Genomic DNA, 22,981 nt, shown 5'->3' with positions numbered 1-22,981 from the left:
CTGATCTCGGAGAAGCTTTGTTGCTTGTCTGTTTGGAGGGGTTTTGTGGGGTGGTTTTCCCTCCCGCTTGCCGACTGCCCTGATGGCTCTCAGGCCATCCTGAAAGGAGAAGTCCTCTCCACTGACCTCCTTAAATGTCCCGAGTAAAGCCTTGGGCTCCGTCGTCATCTGCAACCTCTCCTGTGGCGAAGGCCACAGTGAGGGGAGAAGAAGAAGAAATGAATGGAATTTAAAAGTGCTAATGGGTGGGATTCCATGGGCCAGCGAAATTGTTTTTTAGAAAACATTGGCATTGGGGGGGGGTGAAAAATAGGAGAGGACTGCTCAGGGATGCCGACTTTTTCTTTCTAGCTCGCTAGGGTGATTCACAAACATCCCTTTCACATTATCCTGTTTTGTTATCCACACGACACTCCACACTCTAAAATGTTTACTTGTTTCTTTCCTTTCTACCCTGTTAACACACAACAGTTTAAAGAGGGAACATCACGAATCCTACAAATGTAAAATGAACATGTGTCAAAGATTTTAACAGACTGACAGCAGATTCAGGCAAGAATGGAAAGAACTCCCGAATTTTAGGCAATGAGGAATGTGGAAGGGAATTTACAAATAGACCCAAACCACAGTCAGCATCCACAGGGCAAGAATCCCATGCCTCCCCAGGGATGGGATTCATTTGCGTTTCTATGGCTAAGAATCCTTTGTGCCTCTGAGACATGGAAGGGCACAGGGGACCTGGAAGAGAGGAGGACTCACCCAGTCCTCCTCCTTGCCCTTCTCAAGGTCATGTATAACCTAGAGCCCTGGCCACCGGGAAGCAGGGACTGTGTCTGTCTTGTTAATGGACCTCCCAGAGCCTCAGGAACACTGAAGTTTCTCCGTGAAGGTTATGCGAGTGAACGTTCTGTGGAATTTCCCCTACGCTCCCTAGGGTCCTTTTGGAGGAGCCTGTTGCTGTGGAGTGCTCTTAACTTAAGGAGGGTCACGAGCCTAGACTTGTGGTGCAGTCTTTCCTGTACGCCAGCTGGGCAGCTGCTCGGCTGGCTGCCCACTGAGCGCCCAGCACCGAGGAATAGACCAGAGTCTCACTCACGCAGTAACCGTGCTGTTCACTCAGCTTTTATTGAAGGCAGGTTCACTCGGAGTGGAACATGAACACACATTAACATCTTGCTCACACTCTAACAGCCTAAGAGAAATATCTCACACACACACACACACACACACACACACACAGCAATCAATGGGGACAAGGCACTCGAGGCCCAGAGTGTCCGTCTGCAGGCCTGGAAGAGGCCGTGGTGGAGAAGGGAGTGGTCACTGTCTTACAAGGAAGGACCTCCGGAGCCAGGTGGGCAGCCAGCGGGGCACAGCCTCTGGCGGCCGGTGCCAAGGGAGATCAGCGTGGCGTGGAGCAGCCCCCCGGGGTGTGGGGCTCAGCTGTCTCCGCAGTGGTCTGGAGCTGCCTCAGTTATACCCTTGAGAGCGGCTCACTCCACCCTTCTGGGTCTCTTGATAAGCATCTTAGCACCCGATGCCAAGTGGGAGATGTGCCCAGGCACCCGAGGGCGGTACACGGCTGTTGTGCTTGACACCCCCGATGGCAGGTGGGTGTGGCGTCTCCCCAGGAACCTGTCTGCGGGTGGTCCCGCTCTGCAGATGTGGCTCTTCTGCTCGCAGGTGCAGACAGCTTAGCTGTGTCTCCTTGCCAGATGCGTCTGCTCTGACTTAGGTGGTTTCCCTCTTGAACCAAAGTGTCATGGCTGACTGGCAGCCGTCTTGGTTGACAGGAGTGACTCCACCTTGTTTGATATACTTTATGCTGTCTTGATCGGACCAATGCCAGTTTGTGGGTCCTGCTCTCCCACAAGTTCTTTTTTTTCCAAAAAAGAGGGGCGGGGAATGAGATTAGTGTTAGAGGCTCAGCCTTAGGAAGGATTTGAAAGCTACCTTACATCACAGTCTAGCCCAGTGGGTCTCCGCCAGGGACAATCTGGCCCTCCGGGAATGGTTTTGCAACATCTGAAGTCGTCTGTGGTTGTCACGACTGGGGAGGGGGTGGGGCCTGCTGCTGGCATCTCAGCGGGTGGAGGCCAGGAGTGCGGCTAACACCGGGTGGCTGCACGATGGAGAAACATTCAGCCCACGTGTCAGCAGGGGACCAAGTAGGGCTCTGGGGACCACCTGGAGCATTCATTCAGAGAGAAGATTCTAGATGCCAGAAGGACTTCATTGCTTCTTGGCCCAGCCCGAGTTTTCCCAAAACATTTTTTTTTTTTAGTTGAGTTCCCAATGTCCCTGCGTCCGTGTCGTCCCAGCTAAGTGCCCACGACGTCTGGTCCTCCAGCACTCGGTTGGCAGGAGCAGCCCGCGTGCACATCTGTGAGAATGAGGCTGAGGGGTGGGCTGGACAGAGTCTCATACTAGAGAATGGCCTGGGTCTGCCGTCGGTGGGCAAGGCTGGGCAGCGTCTGTGGGCCTCAGTTTCTCTGATTTCTGGACCGTGTTGGTTTGCCTCTTAGGGCCCTTTCCGCCCCGGGTACCTAGGAGTCGGCAGCTTACTGCACGCAGGGCTGATGGACAGTGAGGGCTGCCTGGGCCACTGGAAGGGGTTACTCCTCAGAGAGCAGAGCCCTGAGGTGACGGTTCTCAGCACCATGGGGAGAAGGCAGGTCTGGGCCGGAAAGAGGGGCGCTGTGCGCCCCCCCCACTGAGTAGGACCCAATATTACCTCTCATCCCATCGCTGCCCCTGTGCTCCTCCTCTCCTGAACCCCGGCGCTGCTTGTGGGGGCCCCGCGGGCCTCCCTCCGCTCTCACGCAAGCGTCTGGGGCTCTCCCGAGATGAGATGAAAGCCTCTGAGTGCTCCTCATCCTGCGGGATCGCCTTGCTGAAAGGGAGTCTTAAACAGTGTCTTCTCCAATGACTGTAAAAGTGCTTTGAAGAAAACTTGGAGAATGCCAAGGCAATAAAAATCATCCCTATCTTTATATGAAAATGTTATTAACTTTTGGAGATCAACAGGGGGCTCTTTTGGTCTTTAAAGAGTGTATTAAAGCCCGGACCAGTGTGGCTCAGCTGGTTGGGCATCGTTCTACAAAGCGAAAGGTCACCGGTTTGATTCCTGGTCTTGGGTGGCGGGTTCTGTGCATGCACAAGAGGCAGCTGTTGTTTCTCTCTCACGATGATGTTTCTCTCCCTCTCTTTCTCTCTCCTTTTCCCTCTCTCTAAAAAGAAATAAAATCTTTTTTTTAAAGACTTTATTTATTTATGTTTAAAGAGGGAAGGGAGGGAGATAGAGAGAAAGAGAAAAATCAATGTGGCCTGCAACCCAGGCATGTACCCTGACTGGGACTCAAACCTGCGACACTTTGGTTCACAGCCTGCGCTCTATCCACTGAGCTACACCAGCCAGGGGAAAAATGAAATCTTTTTAAAAAATAAGATAAAAATGTATTCAATAAAAGCATCATTGTAAAAGTGATACATGTTTACATCATGTGATACATGTTTACTAGAGAAAAAGGAGGAAGTATAGACAAAACAAGAAGAAGGAACATTAAAAAATTCAGCTGGCTGTACATACTAATGCATGATGTTAATATTGGGTTGGTCAAAAAAGTCCGTATGGATTTTTTTCCATAAAATAAAATATACATTTTTCATTTTCACCAATAACTTCATTGATTTGGATATTTTGAGTATGTCAGCTATCTCCTGCTATTGGCTTCTAGTGGGTAGAGGCCAGGGGTGCTGCTCAACATCTCCCAATGCATAAGACAGCCCCACAGTGAAGAATTATTTCGCCAAAATGTCAGTAGTAACCAAGAGACTTCATAAATCACAGTTGACATGTTCCTTCAGTCACAGCACCTTCTCCACACAATGCACAAATCTTTTTTGGTGGTGCAGGTACATTTTTACCTTCCTTGAAATAATAAAGCGTAATATACCCAAAATGTTGTGTGTTTCATCTTCAGTATTAAAATGGCTGCACAAAAAGTCACCAATTATGATAAGTTTTTAAATGCACGTGGATGAGACAGCTGTCACAATACAGTCTAACACAATTGTTTCAAATGAAGTTAAAGACAACTAAGCACCACTAGAGCCATCATATGGAAAAAACTAAATGAACTTTTTGGCCAGCCCAGCAGTAAGGGGGATGGCTGAGTCGGGGGCGGGGGTGGAAACGGGCAGGGTATACAGAGCTCTCTGTACTGCCTGCTCAAGTTTTCTGTAAGCGGAAAACTATGAAAAACTAGCCTATTTAATGATCTTTAAAAGAACTATTATTCTTTTGGTTCAGAGACATCCGCTTGATAATGCTATGGTGTTCCTGTTTTATTTTGGGTGAAATGCTATCCATGGTAATAGTAGGAGGAGGAATTGCTACACTTTGATGAGTATTTATGACACGGCGTGCATTGTATTAAGTGCTGTCTCTGTTCTCATGACTGCTCTGAATTCTTCAAACAACCCTGAAATAATGACCCCCACACTCTGCTTCCTGTATGATTAACTCATGTAATCCTTCCAACAACCCAGTGAGTCCATTTTACAGATGAGGAAACCGAGGCCCAGTAGTGAAGAGGATCCCAGACCAGGATGCCACAATTATCACTCATATTCTAGGAAATGAGGGCCCAGTCCGGTCACGGTGGACACACATGTGCTCCATGAGGGCTTCTGGGAACTTGAAGATACCGGGAACTTGGATTAGTAGGTGCCTGGAGTGTCATAATCACGGGTTTGATTGGTCATGGGGGCCATTTTTCCTGCTTTCAGGAGCCTGAAAGGCCAGCCTGATCCTCACCACGTGACTTTGTGCTGGGCGCTCTGAGCCCCTGGTTCCTCACCTGTAAAATGGGCACGGTTATTTAGATTTACCTGGCAAAGCTGAGAGGATTGGGTGTGGCACTCTGTGTGTGTTTTAGGTGCTTGATAAAAACATAGCTCGCCGTTCTCGAACCCCAGCTGGGTGGGGGAGGGGCACTGGGTTAAAGGATCACCATCTCCTTGTTCTTTTCTGTCACTGGGTGTGGTGGTGGGGTGGAGAAGAGGGTCATCAGCTGGTCTGAGGTGGGTAGGGTTTCAGAGGGGCTGGTGCAGGGTGGGGCCTACTCTGATCCATGGTTGGGGACCAAGGTGTTACCATTTCTTACACACAAGCATCTACTGAGTGCCCACTGTGTGCCCACTGTGCACCCACTGTGTGCCATGCACCATGTCGATTGCAGCCTTAGATGCAGAGAGAAAGCGAAAGGCAAAGCAAACCACATCTGTTAGCCAAAGAATGCTATTTTCCCTTCAAATGTGCGATGCAGCAACTTCTAATAACACACTTTTCTTCTCGAGGAACTTAAATTGGAACACAAGATAAGTCACACTTTTTGGTTTGGGATCCTTCCAGCACCTCCTTCTGTCACTCAGGACCCCAGACACAGATATTTTTGGTGGCTCCTCCCTTATTTGTAGCAAACTAATGAAAAGGCACCAGACCGTCGCATGAAATACACAGGTGTAACTACTTAAAAGGTTACTTCAGTTGCAGTTGGTTCATATATAAAGGCACCCCATTCAGAGGTGCTTTAATTACATAGGGAACTCTCCCCTCTCTTTTCACCACTCTTCATTTTCTTTCTGTTCGCAAAATTTTGCCAGGCCCTTGGAAAGCTGGTGCAGGCCAGGACCCTGGGAGAATGCGTGAGCCAGTGTGGCTGAGGGCCTGGGTGAAGGAGCTGGGGGTGGGGAGACGTGAATTCGTGTGGTTGAATGTCCGGGGGACTGAGAGGGCACACGTGTGAGCCCCGGAGGCGTCTGAGGAAGTGTGTGCAGGTTTGGGTGTGTGCACATGTGATTACGAGTCCTGGGGATCCAGGCGGGAGAGTGGCAGTCGGTGATGGTGAAGGATGGTGGGCCAGTGGAGTCAGGTAGGGTGTGCTCCTGTGCGACTGTGATTCTGGGGGACACACTTGTGCGTGTGAGGCATGAGATGGGGGGTACATGAGATGCATGACCAATGGGGGACGTGTGCAGGTGTGTGTGATTGTGAGAGTCAGACGGTGAGCAGGTAAGAATAAGAGCGTGTGCAGCGCCTGCATGTGAACGCCCGCTAGTGCGAGAGTGAGCATGTGAGACAATGTATGTGACGCGACGGGGTGAGCGTGGTGGGGGGCTGCATGTGTGCTGGCGACTGTAGGAGGCCGGTGGGCGGGCGGTGGCCGGGCGCGTGCGCGCACGGCGGGGCGTGGGCGGGGGGCGCGTGGCCGGGTGGGCGCGTGTGGGGGGCGCGCGGCGCGGGCCGGGGGCGGGGACACTGCGGCGGCGCGGACCCAGCCAGCCGCCCCCCGTGGCTGGCGCGGGGCGAGCGGGCGCAGCGCGGAGCTCAGGTCCATGGTGCGCCCGTGTCCATCGGTCGGGCCGCGCGGGCGGCTCCGCGCGTGGCCCGGCGCTCGCGAGCTCGCCCCCTCGCAGCGGTCCCGGCCCGCCCGCTGCCGCCGCCTCCTCCCTCGGGGCAGCGCGGCGCCGGCGGGCGGCGGCGCGGAGGCCGGACCGGGCGGCGGCCCAGGCGGCGCTGGGGGCGCGGCAGGCAAGGCGGGCGGTGCCGGCGACATGACGGACAACATCCCGCTGCAGCCGGTGCGCCAGAAGAAGCGGATGGACAGCAGGCCCCGTGCCGGGTGAGCGGGGACCGGGGTCACCTCTTTGTCGGCGCGCGGCCGGAGCCTGGCGCTCGGGCCGGAGCCTGGCGCTCGGGCCGGAGCCTGGCCGGGCCTGACAGCTTGGCCGCGCCGGGCGCCATGAGCCCGCGGCCGGGCTGGGGAGGCGCGGGGCGGGCGGCGGGCCGGGAGCTGGCTCCTCTCAGCTCTACCCTGGGCCGGGTGCCCCGCGCGATCCTGTCCTTTTGGGCCTAAGCGCCCCGCTGCCTCGTGCCCCTGTCCACCTTCCTTGAGAAACCCCGAGAATCCGGGCCCGCCCGGCGCTGTTTACAGTCGCACGGAACTGGGATCAGTCGTACCTTTTGGCCATTTCGTTTGTTGATTTCTCCTCGTCGTTGTGATTATGATGTGGTCACTACCAAACCGTGCTCCGCGCGTGGAACAATCCTCGGACTCCTGCATGTGCTCGGCTTATTGCGGTGGGGTCTCAGGGTCTTCTGCGGCCCCCCCCTCCCCCCACCGGGGTCCCGGATCAGCGCCTCCAGGTTTCAGCCCTAAAACGGCTGCCCTCAGCTCCCGGCCCTGGGTGGACCCGAGCTAGCAGCTGCAGGAGGGCGGGAGGGGCTCTAACTGGCCGAATTGAGACCCCCCACCTTCTCGGCTCCCCACAATTTGAGAGAACGAGCCCCTGGCAGGCAGGGTTGCCACCTGCTGCGGCTTTCTGGCAGTGACAGACCCAGGGCAGCCTAGGCCTGGGTTTCCCTCACTTGGAGAGGGGACGGGTACATGTATTGCGCCCTTCCGTCTTCCTATTCCGAGGATGGCAATGACCTGTTGAGGTTTTGAGGGACTGTGGCACCAACTGCGACAGATTTACCGAGGGGGGAGGGGAACTAGGTTAAAATGCAGATTTCCAGTCCCCTGCCCAGACCCGCCCGTCAGAGTTCTTGGGGGTGCATTCCGCCAGGCCGCCCAGGTGAGGCCCAGGCGCCCCCAAAGCTGAGAACGGCAGCTGGGCGGGGGCTGCGCCCTCGCCTTTGGCATCCTGTCTTATCTGGCGCTTCCCTGTGGCCGCCGCTAATTGCGGCGTCAGTTGCCGGGTGCCGGGGGAGGGGAGAGGGGACGCCTGGGGTGGCTTCTTCAGGTGTGCGTGGGGGTGGGGGTGGGGGGGAGAAATGCTGTCAGCTGCCATTTTGTGGGGTCTTTGTCCCTGCTTTCCTTGCCTCTTGCGGTGAGGCCCCAATGGTGTAACAGGAGGAGAGCGCCCTGCGAGGTGATTAAGGGTTGCCGGGAAGATGCTGCAAAAGGGAGATGGAATTTAGGATGGTCTGACCCAAGGACGGTCGGCCCTCCACCCCTGCCTTCCCTGTTTTGTGTGTTAATCCTGACCACTCCGGGCTGGAGAAGGATGACGTGAGCACTGTGCCTGGTGTGGTGCCTGCATGCAAAATACACCCTGAGTAAATATTTTAATTTATGTGCTCAGTGGTTAGTTATTAATTCATACTGCAGACAATTGTGAAAGGCGCACCGAGCACAGGTCCCTGCCTGGAGATCCCAAGATGAATTGACTAAGACCTGCCCGACAGGTGCTGGCGTCCTGAGCCTGTCTGTGCTGGAACCGCCCGGGGAGCCGAACCAGCTGTCATTCCAGCCCCGGGTTAGACCTCGGATATGAGACTCGGGGATGGGACCTAGGTAGCTATCAGCGTTGCATTCTCTCAAAGCTCCCAGACGATTTTAATTGCAGTCTCAGTTGAGAACCTCTGAGTCAGTGCATGAGAGAAAAATGCAAATAATTATTTAAAAGGGGTAGTTACCAAGAAAGAAACAGGCCCTGTCAATGTGAGGATCCAGAGAGAGTGGTACAGACAGTTCAAAACAAAAGAAAACAAAACCAAAAAACAAAAGGGTTTCTGTTTGGTATTGGGATGGAGGGTCACACCCCCTTTAGAACTCGTCACTTTGGAATTAATTTATTTCCTACGAGTGACACAGATTCAGGTTCAAGTCCTGTATCAGAGAGCCAGGCACTGGCAGATGTGTTCTTGCATGTAGTAAACAGCTTTGCAAGTAGCCGAACCCAGGTGGGAATCTTGGCGCATGGAAACACTTTGCAGAACAGGGGTGGTGAGGCTTCCTGCAGTCCACTGGGGGGAGGTGAGCTAAAGGAAGAAGACATTTATATACAGCGGGTCAGGCTCTCGGCGCGGCAGTTGAGGTTCGACGGCTCTGTTTTAATCCTCGTCAACAACTGTGCGCGTTCTGGGAATTAATCTCCCCACTTTGCAGACAAGAAAACCAAGGTTCAGGGATGTCACATACTCGGCTGGATGTCGCCCAGCTAGCCAGTCACTTCGAGGGGCGGGGTTTGCATCTGTCCGCTGATTTCCCCTGATGGCTCTAAGCGGTAGGGTGGTTGGTGGGTTTTGTGGTAAAACCCGAAAACCATGGGTGCCACAAGTCCAAGGAGGCAGTGTCCCCTGGTGTGAGTCATGTCACGGTGCCAAGAGGCGACGTTGACTTGCCGGAGGAGTCCCGTGTAGCCCGGCACCCCTTCTCTTTGAGAAAGTCCCACATCCTGCCGTTGAGGAAACTGTCGCCATCGTTTGGTCAGGAAACAAGACGTTTGCCCCATGTTGCTGGGATCCATTGTCCAACACCGAGTGCTTTGCTTTCGGCTGAAGGGGGTTCCCTCCTTCTTGGTGAAACTCCAGAGATTGGTTGCTAAAAGTGAGGGTTTGGGAATGGAGGAGGTGGGTTCAAGCCCAGGCTCCGCCCCTTACTAGCTGCATGACTTGGAGCATTATTTTAACCTCCCTGGGTCTCAGGTTTTTCATCTGTAAAGTGGGAGTGACAATTCCGTATACCTTGGGGGGTGGTTTGGAGGCTCAATTTATGTCCAGTTTAGAACGCTAAGCACTCAATACACCTTTGTATCTACTGGGGGGCATCCTGCCCTCCCCCCACCCAGAATGTCCACGTGTGACCTGTGAATATGTTACCTTGCACGGCCTAGGGGACTTCCCCAGTGTGAAGTTGACACCGGGATGGGGGAGTATCCTGGATGACTCGGGTGGGCCCGGCATAATCACAAGCGTCCTTGCACGGGGCAGGAGAGTAAGTCTCGGAGCTGGAAGACACCCAGCTGCTGGCTTGGGGGTGGAGGTGAGGCCCTGAGTGTGGCAGCGCAGGGGCGTCCAGAACAGTCAGGGAAGGGACCGGTCCTGCCCACACCTTGACTTGAGCCCCACAACACTGGGGTAGACTCCCGGCCCCCAGAGCTGCCGGAGAGGTAACTGTGGTAGCTTGCCGTAGCAGGAAGGGGAAGCTCATGCGGAGGGGTGTGTCCTGCAGGCTGGGAGAAGGGATGCTCCCACCAGGGTTCCCATCCCGCCGGGGCGGCTGGGGGCCCCCCGCCTGGTGGGCGCAGCACGGCCCCTCAAGGCTCCAGGGTGCAGGATTGAATCAGGAATGCTGCCTGACTCATATACCCTGACCACGGAGGCAGAACACAGATATTTATGTAGGATCTGTAGCGTTTTGCTCTGAACTAGTGTTCTCTCGTGCTACAGAGTGGCCCCTTGGATGTTGGGTTTTTTGTTGTTGTTGTTTTTTAAATCCTTGTTTCACTGCTAAGGGAACTGAGGCCAAGGAAGATGAGGTGGTTATTGGGGGCCAAGAACGCATGGCAGGAAGCGGGAAGGACTCGGGCGAGGGGCCGGGAGGATGTGCTGGAGCAGCCGGCACGGCAGCTGGAGGGCATTCCACCAGCTCCGCGTCTCCAGTGCCCGTCTGCTCGGTGTGTGTGTGTCACCTCTCCTCCAGTAGCAGCGCATTGTCCTCCTGCCCGGTGACGCAGGAGGGAGAAGCGGGAAGTGGCAGGGGAGGTATTTCGCCTCTAGAAAAATGCAGTGAGAATAAAGGTGAGAACATAGTTAACTTACAGTTTTAAAGCCTCAGCAGCAGATGCGGGCTCCTCGCTCTGTGGGTAAGCATTTGGATTCCAGGGCCGCGCAGACTTAGGTTGATGTACCAGCCTTGCCGTTTTCCTGCTTGTGTAACTCCAGGCCAGTGCCTCGTTGCCTCTGTGCCTCAGTTTCCTCCCCTGTCAGAGTGCCTCTGCGGTAGTGTATGAGCCCCTGGAGCGCATCAGAAATTGTCCTTCTCTCAGTGTGCTCTTGTGTTGGATGACATCTCTTCTTCCTTCTAGGTCTTTATTTTTTTTTAATGAAGCATTTTTCTTTTTTCTCTTTAAAAGATTTTATTTATTTCTAGAGAAAGGGCGAGGGAGGGAGAAGGACAGGGAGAGAAACATCGATGTGCAAGAGATACGTTGGTTTATTGCCTCTTGCACACCCTCAACTGGGGACCTGACATGCAGCCCAGGCACGTGCCCTGACTGGGAATCGAACTGGTGACCTTTTGGTTCACAGGCTGGTTCTCAGTCTACTGAGCCACACCAGCCAGGGCCTGAATGTCACTGTCTATGGGGATTAAGAACCATAATGCCACTGTGAGGAGTTCTTCTTGCAGGTGTGCACGTTTAACTTTAAAGTCTGAACTCTCTTCATTGAAGCCATTACGACTAATTTGTGGGACCACAGTGCCCTTTCTCTTTGGGTACGACGGAGGTCATGTTAGGCACAGAGCACGGCTGACCCTCGTCAGTCACAGCCGTTACGTTCTCTGAAGTCCCTGCCCCCTTGAACGAACGACTGGTGAGTTATTGCTCCTGGGGAAGGTGCGGGGTCAGGTGCCCGCGAGCCCGGGCCCACAGCACTCTTGTCACCTGATCAATACAGAACCTCGTTTGAGGCATATTCGTGTTTAAAGGTGCCGTATGTGATGTGTGTGGTTGATGCATTAACGGTAACAACACTCCACTCACGCTGGAAGGAAGCGCATTAGACACACACATGTGTTTTCTTTGTGAGACCCATCGTAGCTTATTTTTTTTAAATAAAGATTTTATTTGTTTTTTTAGAGGTGGGGAAGGGAGGGAGAAAGAGCGGGAGAGAAACACGGATGTGTGAGAGAGAAACAGGTTGACCGATGGGGGACCGAACCCGCACCCCAGGCACGAGCACTGACTGGGAATCGAACCGGCGACCTCTCACTTTGCGGGATGATGCCTAACCCACTGAACCACACCCACCGGTCAGGGCTGGCTTCTTATTCTTGGGAGCACTAGACAGCCCTGGGCCAGGGGCCAGTGAGCAGTGACATTACTCACAAAAAGCACGATAACGGGGAAAACGCGGCACTAAGTAGACACAGAGTAGACTCTGCTCACTGGTCTGTGAGTGACCGAGACGGTGCGGCGGGCGCTGGTTTGGAGTCGACACACCTGAGGCAGAAGGTGAACTTGCACCTACGGAAGCCACAAACGGTGAGGATCAACTGTATACAGGCGTGTTTCTTCATTGTCTCTCCATCGACACTGTGGAGGTGGGGGTGGGTGTACAGCAGATAGGGGGGTGTTTGGGGGGAGTCTGTGGGGGGTCGTGCTCGAGGGTGACATGCAGAGACCCCTGCCCGAGGCGGACGCACGGCGGCATGAGCAGCCCGTAGCTCCCCGGGAGGAGAACAGTCGGGATGAGCCCTGGCAGTGAGTGGCCCATCGAGAAGTGCTGTCTGCATCCCCCACCGGCCAGCCCAGCTGCACTTGTGCCATCGTTTCCTGTCACAGAGTCCCTGCCGGAGGCCCGGCCCCGAGCTGCCTGTCACAGGCAGTGACACCACGGGATGTGGAGTTGCAACCCAAGCAGGGCCGCCGAAGGGTGGAGCGAGGTGGGTGCAGGAGCCAGGCCTGCGGGGTGTCCCCGAGGAAAGAGCCCAGCCATGGCCCTTGGACTTGAACGACGGGTTGGAAGAAGGAGGGGAGTATTGAACCAATCCACCTGTGGCTTTTTTTTAACTTTTATTTTTTTTAATTTCTATGTTTTTTTTATCCTGTTTTTCCATTACCATTTATCCCTCCTGTACCCTCTTCCCCCTGCACCCACACCCCTCCCCCACGGCCACCACCCTGTTCAGTCCGTGCCCATGAGCGCTCGTGCTCTCTCTCCCCTTCCCTCCCCCCTCCCTCTCTCCCTCTCTCTCTCTTTCTCTCTGTTTTGTCCAATCCCTCCACCCCTCCCTCCAGAGCGGTCAGCCCGGATTTTTGCCGGTGACTTTTCAGAACGTCCTTGTACTGTCTTTAACCCAGATGCAAATGGCGCAAGTCGTTTCATCACTTTACGGCCAGCTTTGGAAATGGGCACAAAGTTCCCCCGAGCTTCACTCCCGACAGTGAGTGAACTTAGGTTCAACTTAGAAAGGAAAAGCTGGTTGTGAGGTTTTCCGGCGGTGACTTCTACCTGGAGGTGGGGTGGGGTTGATTTCTCAAGCGAGGTCTGCTTTCCTTCCTTGGTGTGTTTTGAGAGGTCGTGGCAGGAATTCGAAGGCTGGCCTGTGGGACGTCTCTCCACAGATCCCTGGGCGGGAGGTGGAAAGGTTAGCAGTTGTTTTCGTGGTTCCTGCTGTTCGTCCCAAGTGATACTTGTTTTCTCTTTGCGCTACTGATCGGAAGTTTCCGCCTAAGATACTTTTGAGTGAAGCCCTGGTCGTGGAGTTCAGTCCATTGGAGTGTCGTCCTGTTACAGGGTGCAGCCAAGAGGGGGGACCCCAAATGGGCATTTGAAATGGGGTCCAGAACTCAAGGTGTCCAGGAGATTTTTAAGATGTCTTCACCCCTTCCCCCACAGGTGTGAGTTGGGGGAAGGGGCACACAGAGCAAGAACATGCAGGGCAGCTTTGCAGCTCACCCATGGCGTGGTCATTTAACATACCTATAGCCTTTGGCTGGTCACTTAGATATGCTAAAAAGCTATGGCCATGCTCTAGGCCAGGGGGATGGAAAGGGACCTCCCACCCAAGATGTGACTGGTGGGCAGGTCCCCCGAGTTACAGCACCTGCGTGGGAGCTTGGAGATGATCGGCTCCATGACATGGGGCCACACCTGCCTAGACTCATGATGGCAGCCCAGTGAAGCTGGAAGGATATGAATGCTGGCATGTGAGGCCGAGTGTGGGAGGAGTCGGAAATGGGGCTGCAGAGGAAGACTGGCCGCGGGGATTTAAACCCAGACGCGGCAGCCACTGGGGAGGAGAACCATGCGGCTGTGGCAGTGCAAGAGGATCACAGCTATTGAGAAGAGAGAACCATGCGGCTTTGGCAGAGTGGAGACTCCCGCAGGCCTTTGAGAGAGAATCACCATGCGGCTTTAGCAGAGAACTGCCACTCGGCTTTGGCAGAGTGGCGACCCCTCCCCCGCGCCCCTTGCAGCCATTGTGCAGAGAGAGAAGCATGCAGTTTTGGCTGAGTGGGGACTCCCGTGGCCCTGGGAGAGAGGACCACGTGCCTTTGCCAGAGTGGGGACCCCCGCAGCTTTAGAAGGGGGAACTACCACCTGGCTTTAGCAGAGATCCCGGAGACACAGCTGAGGGTGCCAGGAACCCAGGGAGGTCTCCCAGTCAAGACGGAGTACTAACTGGGAAGAACCAGAGGACTGCCTGAGCCATGGACTTCTATTTCCTTTCCTGAGATACGGTACTCTGGACTGGGCAAAAGGGGAAGGAAGGACTGTGTCTGTTTGTGGGTGTTTTTAAGAGATTTTAGGATTTTTTGGCGAAGACATTAGGTCACTACTTTAAGTTTGTATAGCATTAAATAAACATTTCCTTTCCTTTTCATGAATCTCTGGCATTGAGAGATGTCTTTCCTCTGGTGGCGGACATAACAGACCTGGGGGCTTCTTTCAGTAACAGTGTATCGTCCCAGGCCCCCCTTGTGTGTTCTGTAACAGTCCTCTACGCCAGGTTGTGGTTCGATCCCTAGTCAGGGCACGTACGAGAGTCAAACAATGAATGCATCAGTAACTGGAACAACGAATCAGTGTCTCTCTGTCTCTCTCAAGTCAATGCATAAAAAAATTAAGAAAAGAAACATTTAAGTGAAAACAAGTATCGACTTAAAGAAAAGTAGGAAGGCAGTCCTACTTTTCTTTAGTTCATGAGGTTCATAGTTCATGAGGTTTGTGAACAGGCCCCAGGTCGTGCCTGACATTTAGGACACAGCGCTTTCTGTCTGAAAATGTAACATGGTTGTGCCAAGAGATTAAAAAGTTTATTTGTGCCAAGTTTTCTGAAAAACATGATTTTTTAAACCATGGTCAGTGTACCAGGTTGACTAGGGATCTTAACGCTGTTTCTGTCGTCCTCTACACGGTTCTCGGGGACTGTGGGGGGGCACCTGGTCAGAGGGGGCTTGTGGAAAGAAGGGGCGGGTGCTGTTGCCCCCTCCTGGTGGAATCTCCGTGGCATTTGCGGAATGCCAGGGACGAGCCTGTGGCCGCCCTCCGCGAGGGAGCAGCCGCGTGACGTGCTCTCAGCGCCCGCCCCACCGAACTGGGCCTGGCGGGGGCTCCCACACCCTGCCGGGCTGTCTGCTGTGAGGCAGGTGAGGTCAGACTTGGCCTTGGCATTGTGGACACTTCGGGTCTGGTTGTTCTCTGTTCAGCGGGGCCGTCCTGTCCTTGGTCTGCTGTCCCGAGCCTTCCCTGCCTCCACCCACTGGGTGCCAGGAGCACCCTCCCCCCGGGCGCGACAACTACAGACGTCTCCAGACCAGGTGTCCCCTGAGCAGGGGAGGGGACAGGGCTGCACCTTTAGGAACCTCTGGACCAATGGCAGGAATGCGCCCTGAGTGGCTGGGCCCCGTATCACCTGTATGAGGTGACTCATCTCATCTTTAATAAAAAAAAAAAAAAAAAAAAAAGAAGAAGAAGAAGGAAAAAGGAAAACCTGTTGGACGAGAAACCACGCTTGGGTGAGTGTTCTCAGCTCTGAGGTCAGCCTGCTGATTTAAGAACTAAGGAATCCTCGAGCTGTGGGCAGGGAACATTTGGGACGGGTCGTGGGCCGACTTGAGCCCCCTCCCCAAAGCTGTACATTGGAGAGCTGACCCCCAGCCCCCCAGAACGTGGCCGTGTTTGGAGAGAGAGCCTTTGAAGGAAAGGTGACGTTGGAGCAACCCCGGATTCCGTCTTCCTGGTGTCCTTCTGAAAAGAGGAGACGAAGGCAAGGCCACCTGGGGACACAGTGAGGTCTGCGAGCCAAGGGGACAGGCCTCAGGACCGCCCAGGCCCGCCGACACCTGGCGCTTGGACCCCCAGACCTGTGCCGTGGAAATAATGCCCGTCCATGCGGCTTCATCACGGCCGCCCTAGGAGGCTGATGCCGAAAAAGCGTCTCGTTGGTGGCTGTGTTGGCCGGTGTGGTGTATCTCTCGGGAGTGCTAATAAACCTTTGTTTCCAACTGATGTTGACGAGTTCTTCGGTGTTCTTCTGACAGTCCAGCCTCAAGAGCTCTCTGTGGGCGTGCTGCCCAGTCGCGTGGGCTGTGCCCCACCCCCGGTGACCTAAGACTCTCACCGTGTGCTCTGCAGGGTGGGTGGGTGGGGAGACTCTTTTATTTTGAACTTAGGCAGCAGAATGCATTTCCAACCTGTCTCAATGCCCTCTCCTAGTTTGGAGGTTTTCCAAACTCTCCATGCGGAGCAGGTGATTTTTTTTTTAAGATTTTATTTATTTAATTTTAGAGAGGGAAGGGAGGGAGAAAGAGAGAGAGAGAGAAACATCAATGTGCAATTGCTGGGGGTCATGGCCTGCAACCCAGGCATGTGCCCTGACTGGGAATCGAACCTGCGATGCTTTGGTTCACAGCCCGCGCTCAATCCACTGAGCTACGCCAGCCAGGGCGGGAGCCCGTGATTTCTGTCCAGGGGTCTTTCCAGGCTTCTGTGACTTGGAAGGACGTGTGTGTGTATTCCATTGTTCCTCGTGAAGGCTGATTAGTAGCAGAAATGACATGCCAGAGGAAAATTCTAGAAACTTCAAATTATCCTAGTAACTGTCCATTCTTCAGACACGTGGTGTCAGTTTTCAGAGTTCCGTAGCGGTCCGTATTTCCTCTCTCACCCTCTCTGAATGCGGCACGCTGTGCGGGTGGGGGGAGAAAAGGCGGAGCATCTATTGCTCAGACGTCTGTCCTCACCCCGTAAGAGGAAATCATTTGAATCTGAATGCTTTTTAGTATTTGTACAGTCTCCATAAAAATCCAAATAAAATGTAAAACTGGAGAACTTCATCCACGCCATCTTCTCTCCTCATTTTTATACGCCCTCAAATCAAAGCCAATTAGAGGCTCTCAGACCAGGAATGACTACGGTGTTCAGGTAAATCGGAGGACCAGGGAGTAAACAGGGGAGACCCCTTGTCCCACCTGGTGGGTTTTTCCCCCCTGAAATAAGCTGATTTTAAAAGATGATGCACAGGCACCCATGTACACACACACATTCACACTCATTCACACTCATTAAAGGGCACAGGTCCTAAGTGCACACAGCTCAGTGAATTTCCATGAAGCGAACACACTCACGTCACCAGCAGCAGGAGCCTCCTCCTCCACCTCCCCCGCCCTCCCGCCCTAACCTGTACCCCAATGGCCAGCAGCAGAGGTTCCTTCTGCCAGAGCTCGTGCCTGGTTTCCCTGGGTCCATGTTCTGTCCATAAGATCAGACCACGTTGCATGTGCACTATACAGGGTGGGGCAGAAGTAGGTTCACAGTTATGCACATGGAAAATAATGCAGTAGTTATTAACCCGGTAACTAATGACTAATAACTGTATTTTGCGTAGTCACAACTGTAAACCTGCTTTTGCCCCACCTGGTGGTTTGTGTCTGTGGCCACAGGTAGACACTGTGTGACGTATCATCTCTCTATTATAGAGAGAGGGGAAGGGAAGGAGAGAGAAACATCAGTGGTGGTTGCCTCCTGTGCGCCCCCTACTGGGGACCTGGCCTGCAACCCAGACATGTGCCCTGACCAGGAATTGAACCAATAATCCTTTGGTTTACAGGCCAGCACTCAATCCACTGAGCATACCAGCCAGGGCTTAACTCTGTGGTTTTGTAGGTGACACCACTACAGATTGTCTTGTGGCCTAGACACATAGTCCCGCCCTTTCTCCGTTCCCCAGGAAGCTGAGGCCGAGAGGGGTCAAGAACCAGCCAGCCCAGGCCACACCGCCTCTCTTAAGCCGCTGCCTGCTGCTCTCACAGGTCTCAGTGCCCTCGGCTCTTCTTCAGCCAGGCCTTCCCAGGCCGCCCGCTCTGAAGGAGCCGCCTCTCACCCGGTGACGTAGTCCCGTTAATTGTTGTTATTTTGCTTGTTTTCTGTTGCCACCCTGTCCACCTGCAAAACAGTAGGCTCCGTGAAGGCAGCCCCCTCCTCTGTCTCGCTCACACCCCAGGGCTCAGCACGGAGACGGGCGCGGAGCAGGTGCTCCGTCAGGATTAGCTGAGTGGGCGACAGAGAACAGGAGCCCCAGTTCCCGGCAGGTCTGCCTGCTGCCGGGGCCCTGGGTTTTATTCGGAGTCATTAAGATCCCCAAGGGACTCTGCGTTCCCCATTCACTGGGGTGTCGGTGGTGGGCGGGCCGGCGGTGGGGCTTTCAGTGCGGGTGGTGGTGCCAAGCATTGGAGCCAGCAGCAGGAGGAGAAGCAGTGGAACAGCCAGAAAGAATAGGGAGGTCCTTCCCCCTCCTCCTTCCCTCTTCTCCCTGCCCCTTTCTCATTCACTTAGCCTGTTTCTTTAAGAAACTAGCCACAGCAGCATCGTGTCTCCAGGTTTGCATTACAGATCTCAGATCGATCGCAGATTTGCCATTTGGCCGGAGCTGCCCGTTTCAGCCCTTACCGGCTCTCGGCGACCTCTGCTGCATCACCGAGATGTCTGGCGTCTCCAGGCAGTGGCATTCCTGGGGGCTGCGCCTCTGCCCATTGCAAGCATCCTGCTCGGTAGCAGTGGGCCGTTTGGGGCCAAAGGAGGGCACTGGCAGCGCAGGGCACCAGGGTTTGCTGCACAAGGAGCTCTGTCAAGGGAGAGAGGGCCCGCGTGGCCCAGGAAGGGCCTGACCCTCTCAGAGCCATTCCGGAGTGTCCTTCCCAGCTCTGGGGCCCTGCAGGGGCCTCCTAGGCACAAGAGGTTTATTTTTTCCTCTAGGAAAGTAATATTTTTTCTATTTGGAAAGAAAGAATTTCTAAAACAAAAAAAAGTAGTGGTTCCAGTTATAGAAAACTTAAAGATGCAGTAGCTAGAAGTATTTAAGGGCCTCCGTCCTGTTAACACAGAGGCGCACGATCCCTCGGCCCGTGTTTTTGGCGAGTGGCGATGAGGTGACACGGTTTCCGTTCATTTTTGCCATCGTAAACTAGAACTTCGTCTCGAGAGGCTGTCTTGATGCATGAACGTGCTGTCACATTTTGAGAATTTTCATAGGTCAGAATCTCAGGTGACCGGGTTAAATGGAGCACCTGGGCATTCAGGCGCTGTCTGTGGGAGGGCTCTGTCGTCTTACACCCCGTGAAACCCTGACTCGCCCCACATTGCAGGGGCGGGTGGGGGCGATGCGCCCGCCTGCCGATTTAATCTTGCTCCTGCCCCGTGCCTGGCCACCAGGTCGGGAAAGTTTACAAAGGAGAAAGAAGTAAAAACATCGGCTTTCCTTTCTCCGTCGACCACCAGTTGGGCTTCCTGTTGATGGGTGAGTGAGGGGGTGGGGGCCGAGGGCAGGAGGGGCCTGTGCTTGATAGCGGACACAGTAAACGCTCTGTAGATGTCGTGGGTGAACTTGACCCCTCATGGTGGCGTGTTTGACAGTCTGCAAGCATTCAACAAACGTTCGTGGAGTGAAAAAAGGAAAGTCCACGTGCACTTCCCCACGATGGAAGCCGCGTGTACTGAACAGAGCGGAGAGCACAACGTCTGGCTTCCCTGCGGAGGGTGGAGGACGGCGGCACCACCGTGGTGGGAGCCCAGGGCGGCATCACCCGGCAGCACCAGCATCAGAAGAGGCGGGACCAGACCGCGCTCCCTGGCAAGCGCCCGTCCACACCGGAGCTGGCGTTGTACCAGACCCCCGGCACCTGCACTGCCTGTTTCCAGAGGGACAGGTGTTGCTACAATTGCCCTTGGCCTTCCTGTTTCAGTGCCAAAGCCATACCCAAGGTGGGGCCCGGTGTGGCAGTGGCTGCTGCCCAGGTCTCCATGGGAACAGGGGCGGAGTCAGAGCCTGGGAAGGAGGAAGGGTTACTAACTGAGCCGTGGCTCCCCACAGCCAGGGTCGACTGCTAAGGACCTGGAGGGGCTGAGAACGTGGGTTTAAGCAAGACTGTCTCTGATCAAGTTTGTGCTCTGTCGCGTCCTGCTGGCTGTATGGCCCAACGCTGTGTGCGGAGCACTGGACCCACAGGAGGCTCCGCCCACCTTCAGCTGCTGGGCAGTCCGAGGTGCTGTTTCCCCACCTGCGAGCACCCACCTGTGGCGCTGTGGTGAGCAGTGAGGGGGTCATTCACACGGAGGAGCCCGCCACAGTCCCTGACCCAGGCTGGGTGCTTTAAAGATGTTTTTTTTTTTAGCCCTAGTTGGTGTGGCTCAGTGGATTGAGTGCTGGCCTGTGAACCAAAGAGTCGCTGGTTCGGTTCCTAGTCAGGGCACATGCCTGGGTTGTGGGCTAGGTCCCCAGTGAGGGGCACACGAGAGGCAACCGCACATGTTTCTCTCCCTCTCTTTCTCCCTCCCTTCCTCCTTCTCTAAAAATAAACAAAATCTTTAAAAAAAACCCTCAAATTTCTGATAAAGAGGATTTTTAAAATTTTAGTTTTTTTGAAAAAAATATTTTGTTTTAGAGAGAGGGGAAGGGAGGGAGAAAGAGAGGGGAAGAAACATCCATGTGTAAGAGAAACTTCAGTCCGTTGCCTCCCAAATATCCCAGCCATGGACCTGGATGCAACCCAGGCATGTGCCCTGACTGGGAATCAAACTGGTGACCTTTCGGTTTTCAGGCCGGCTCTCAATCCACTGAGCCGCCCCAGCCAGGGCCAAAGATGTGTTTGCTTGTTGTTAGGTGTCTGACGAATTGCCTTCCATGTAATCACTGAATTCCACTCAGTTCTCTGGCGTTTTGTGGGCCACTGGCACACGCTGGGTGCTCTGGCACCAGGCCTGTTAGAACCTGTGCGTGGATGACCTACATCGACTGCTAGTGCACCGGGTGAGGCGGAGGGCCCGTGAGTGCTGGGCGCCTGGGGCAGGAGAGAGTCGTCAGCCTGCACGGAGTGAATGAGCACCTTCTGTATACAGGCCTGGGGTGGGGGTGGGAGTGGTGAGCAGTGTCTGGTGTCTAGCCCACGCGCTCACGGCTGAGGTTCCAGGCTGCACACTCAGAGCCGTGTGCCATTTGGGTGGCAGGGCAGGTCGGGGTGTTGTTCTGCGTCTAAGTGGGAATGTTTGATCCGCAGAGCTGTGTAGTGTCACGTGGTTCGGTGTTTCAAAGGTGCAGAAGCGCACACATGGAGAACGCAACCTCCCTTCCACCTCCCCGCTCAGGTGCCCTGTGCTGCCCTGAGGCCACCACTGTTCAGGTCATTCCAGAGAGCTTTAAAGCATTTGTTTTTTTAAAAAGCTCACGAATTATTTTTCTTTTTTCCCTTCCCTTCCCTCTCCCCTTCCCTTCCCTCTCCCCTTCCCTTCCCTCTTCCCTCCCCTTCCCTCTTCCCTCCCCTCCCCTCCCCTCCCCTCCCGACACACACATAGATTTATCCCTTTTTTATTCAATTGTTAATACACCTTACAGAGGACAGCATGATTTTTCTTTACTTAATAATATTCCCCGGACTCGTTCCACTTCAAGACATAAAAAGCTTCCCCCCCCCCGCTTTTCAGTGGTTTTATAGGGTTCTGTGGAGTAGATACACCACGCTTCATTCAGCCAGCCTGCCACCGACGGACACGTGGGTTATTTCTAGTGGCTTTGTGCTGCCAGCAAGGTAACAGTGAGCGACCCTGGTCGTGAGTCTTTGTGTCCCCGTTGGGACATACGGGAGCAGGCAAAGGGGCGTCGTGAACGCTCATCTGTGGTTTCGATCCCCATCACCAGGGCGCCCGCCCTCCTGGGGACGCCGATGCAGGCCCCTCCCAGCCGTGACTGTGTGTCTGCCACCCCGGCCCACACAGGTGTCAGGCTCTTTGATCGAGGTCATCGTCCGAAATAGAAAGCGATGATACCTCAGCGTGGGTTCGGTTTTGCATTACCTTTAAAAGTTGGATCAGTCGCCACTCACGGAGCGTTGGCGCGTCAGAGCCCGTGGTTCTGCTGTGTCTCGACAAATCGGGTGGTCGGTCCTGCCGGACTAGCACAGGAACACATCTCGCCAGGGATGGGGCGGGGCGGGGTGGGGTGGGGGCCGCCACTTCCTTCCCACGTGGTACTCCGGCCCACCAGACCCCGAGCTGGTTTCTGCTCGTTCCTTCTGCGATGCTGGCTAGGCGTCTGTCGCTGCAGGCCTGCCCGTCCTTGTCTGGAGCGAAGGGACGAGCACAGTGCAAGCACCCCTTCCTCTCCTCTGGCGAAGAACAGAGAGTTGGGTTTTGACGGGTGAGTCGGTGGGGGATGGGCTGGCCGTCAGAGGTGTGGTGTGCATGCATCGTGCATCATGCATCGTGCATCATGCATCGTGCAAGGGGCTGGGAGTGGGAGAGGCATGGACCAGCGGGGCAAGACCTGAGCACCAGAGTTCTGGAGCTCACCTGCCTTGGCTGCCATCGGTGGCCCGGTCAGGGAGGACCTGGGCAGTGAGGGGAAGAGGCCTGCACCGGAGTCTGTAATTATGGAATCACAGTGGGGGCGGGACGTGGTGGGAGGCCTGTCGGCTGCTGGGCAGAAAGAGGCCAGTAGGGGAAGTTGTGAGGCAGGGGAAGTCGGGCAGTTCCTACCACCACCCGCGCCTGTCCTTCCCCCAGGAGACCCAGAAATGCCGGTGGGGGTGTGTGTCTTGGTTTCCTAGCGTTTGTACCCCAGACTTACCTATATTAGCACATAGGTTTTATGAAGCTATAGCATAATACACTGCATATCTTTCGCTTTATGGTTTCTCATCCCACTTAGCCGCTTGCATCTTGACCTGCCTGTATGTGACCTCATTCTTTTCCTGCCGCCGGGCGTCCCTCCCCAGTGCACGCGTGGGCATTTCCAGGTCGTGCTCCCTCTCTCTCACTGCTGCTGGGAGCATCCCCGTGAATTTCCTGTCGCTTGCCAGTCCCGGTATTTGTGGAGGACGCGTCCCTTCAGGAGGTCAGGAGCTGAGCTCTGCATTTAAAGAGAAACGGCCACATTGACTTTGTTCACGGATACGGTCTCATTGCTCCTGT

The 22,981-nt window shown here is 54.7% G+C and overlaps 1 protein-coding gene across 1 annotated transcript in view; it reads left to right on the top strand.

Annotated features, from left to right (window-relative positions):
• The first annotated feature begins 6,535 nt into the window (after positions 1 to 6,535).
• ATP9A (ATPase phospholipid transporting 9A (putative)) overlaps positions 6,536 to 22,981 on the top strand; it is a 104,537-nt gene continuing 88,091 nt past the window's right edge. Inside the window, exon 1 of the mRNA XM_028524224.2 lies at positions 6,536 to 6,686. Within this exon, the coding sequence (XP_028380025.1) occupies positions 6,619 to 6,686 (68 nt within the window). The 5' untranslated portion in view covers positions 6,536 to 6,618. The remainder of the gene's footprint in view (positions 6,687 to 22,981) is intronic.

Source organism: Phyllostomus discolor, chromosome 9 (assembly GCF_004126475.2).
Source record: "Phyllostomus discolor isolate MPI-MPIP mPhyDis1 chromosome 9, mPhyDis1.pri.v3, whole genome shotgun sequence".
NCBI classification, from domain to species: domain Eukaryota; kingdom Metazoa; phylum Chordata; class Mammalia; order Chiroptera; family Phyllostomidae; genus Phyllostomus; species Phyllostomus discolor.
Note: the sequence above shows the minus strand (reverse complement) of the source record. Positions and strands in the feature narration are given on the sequence as shown.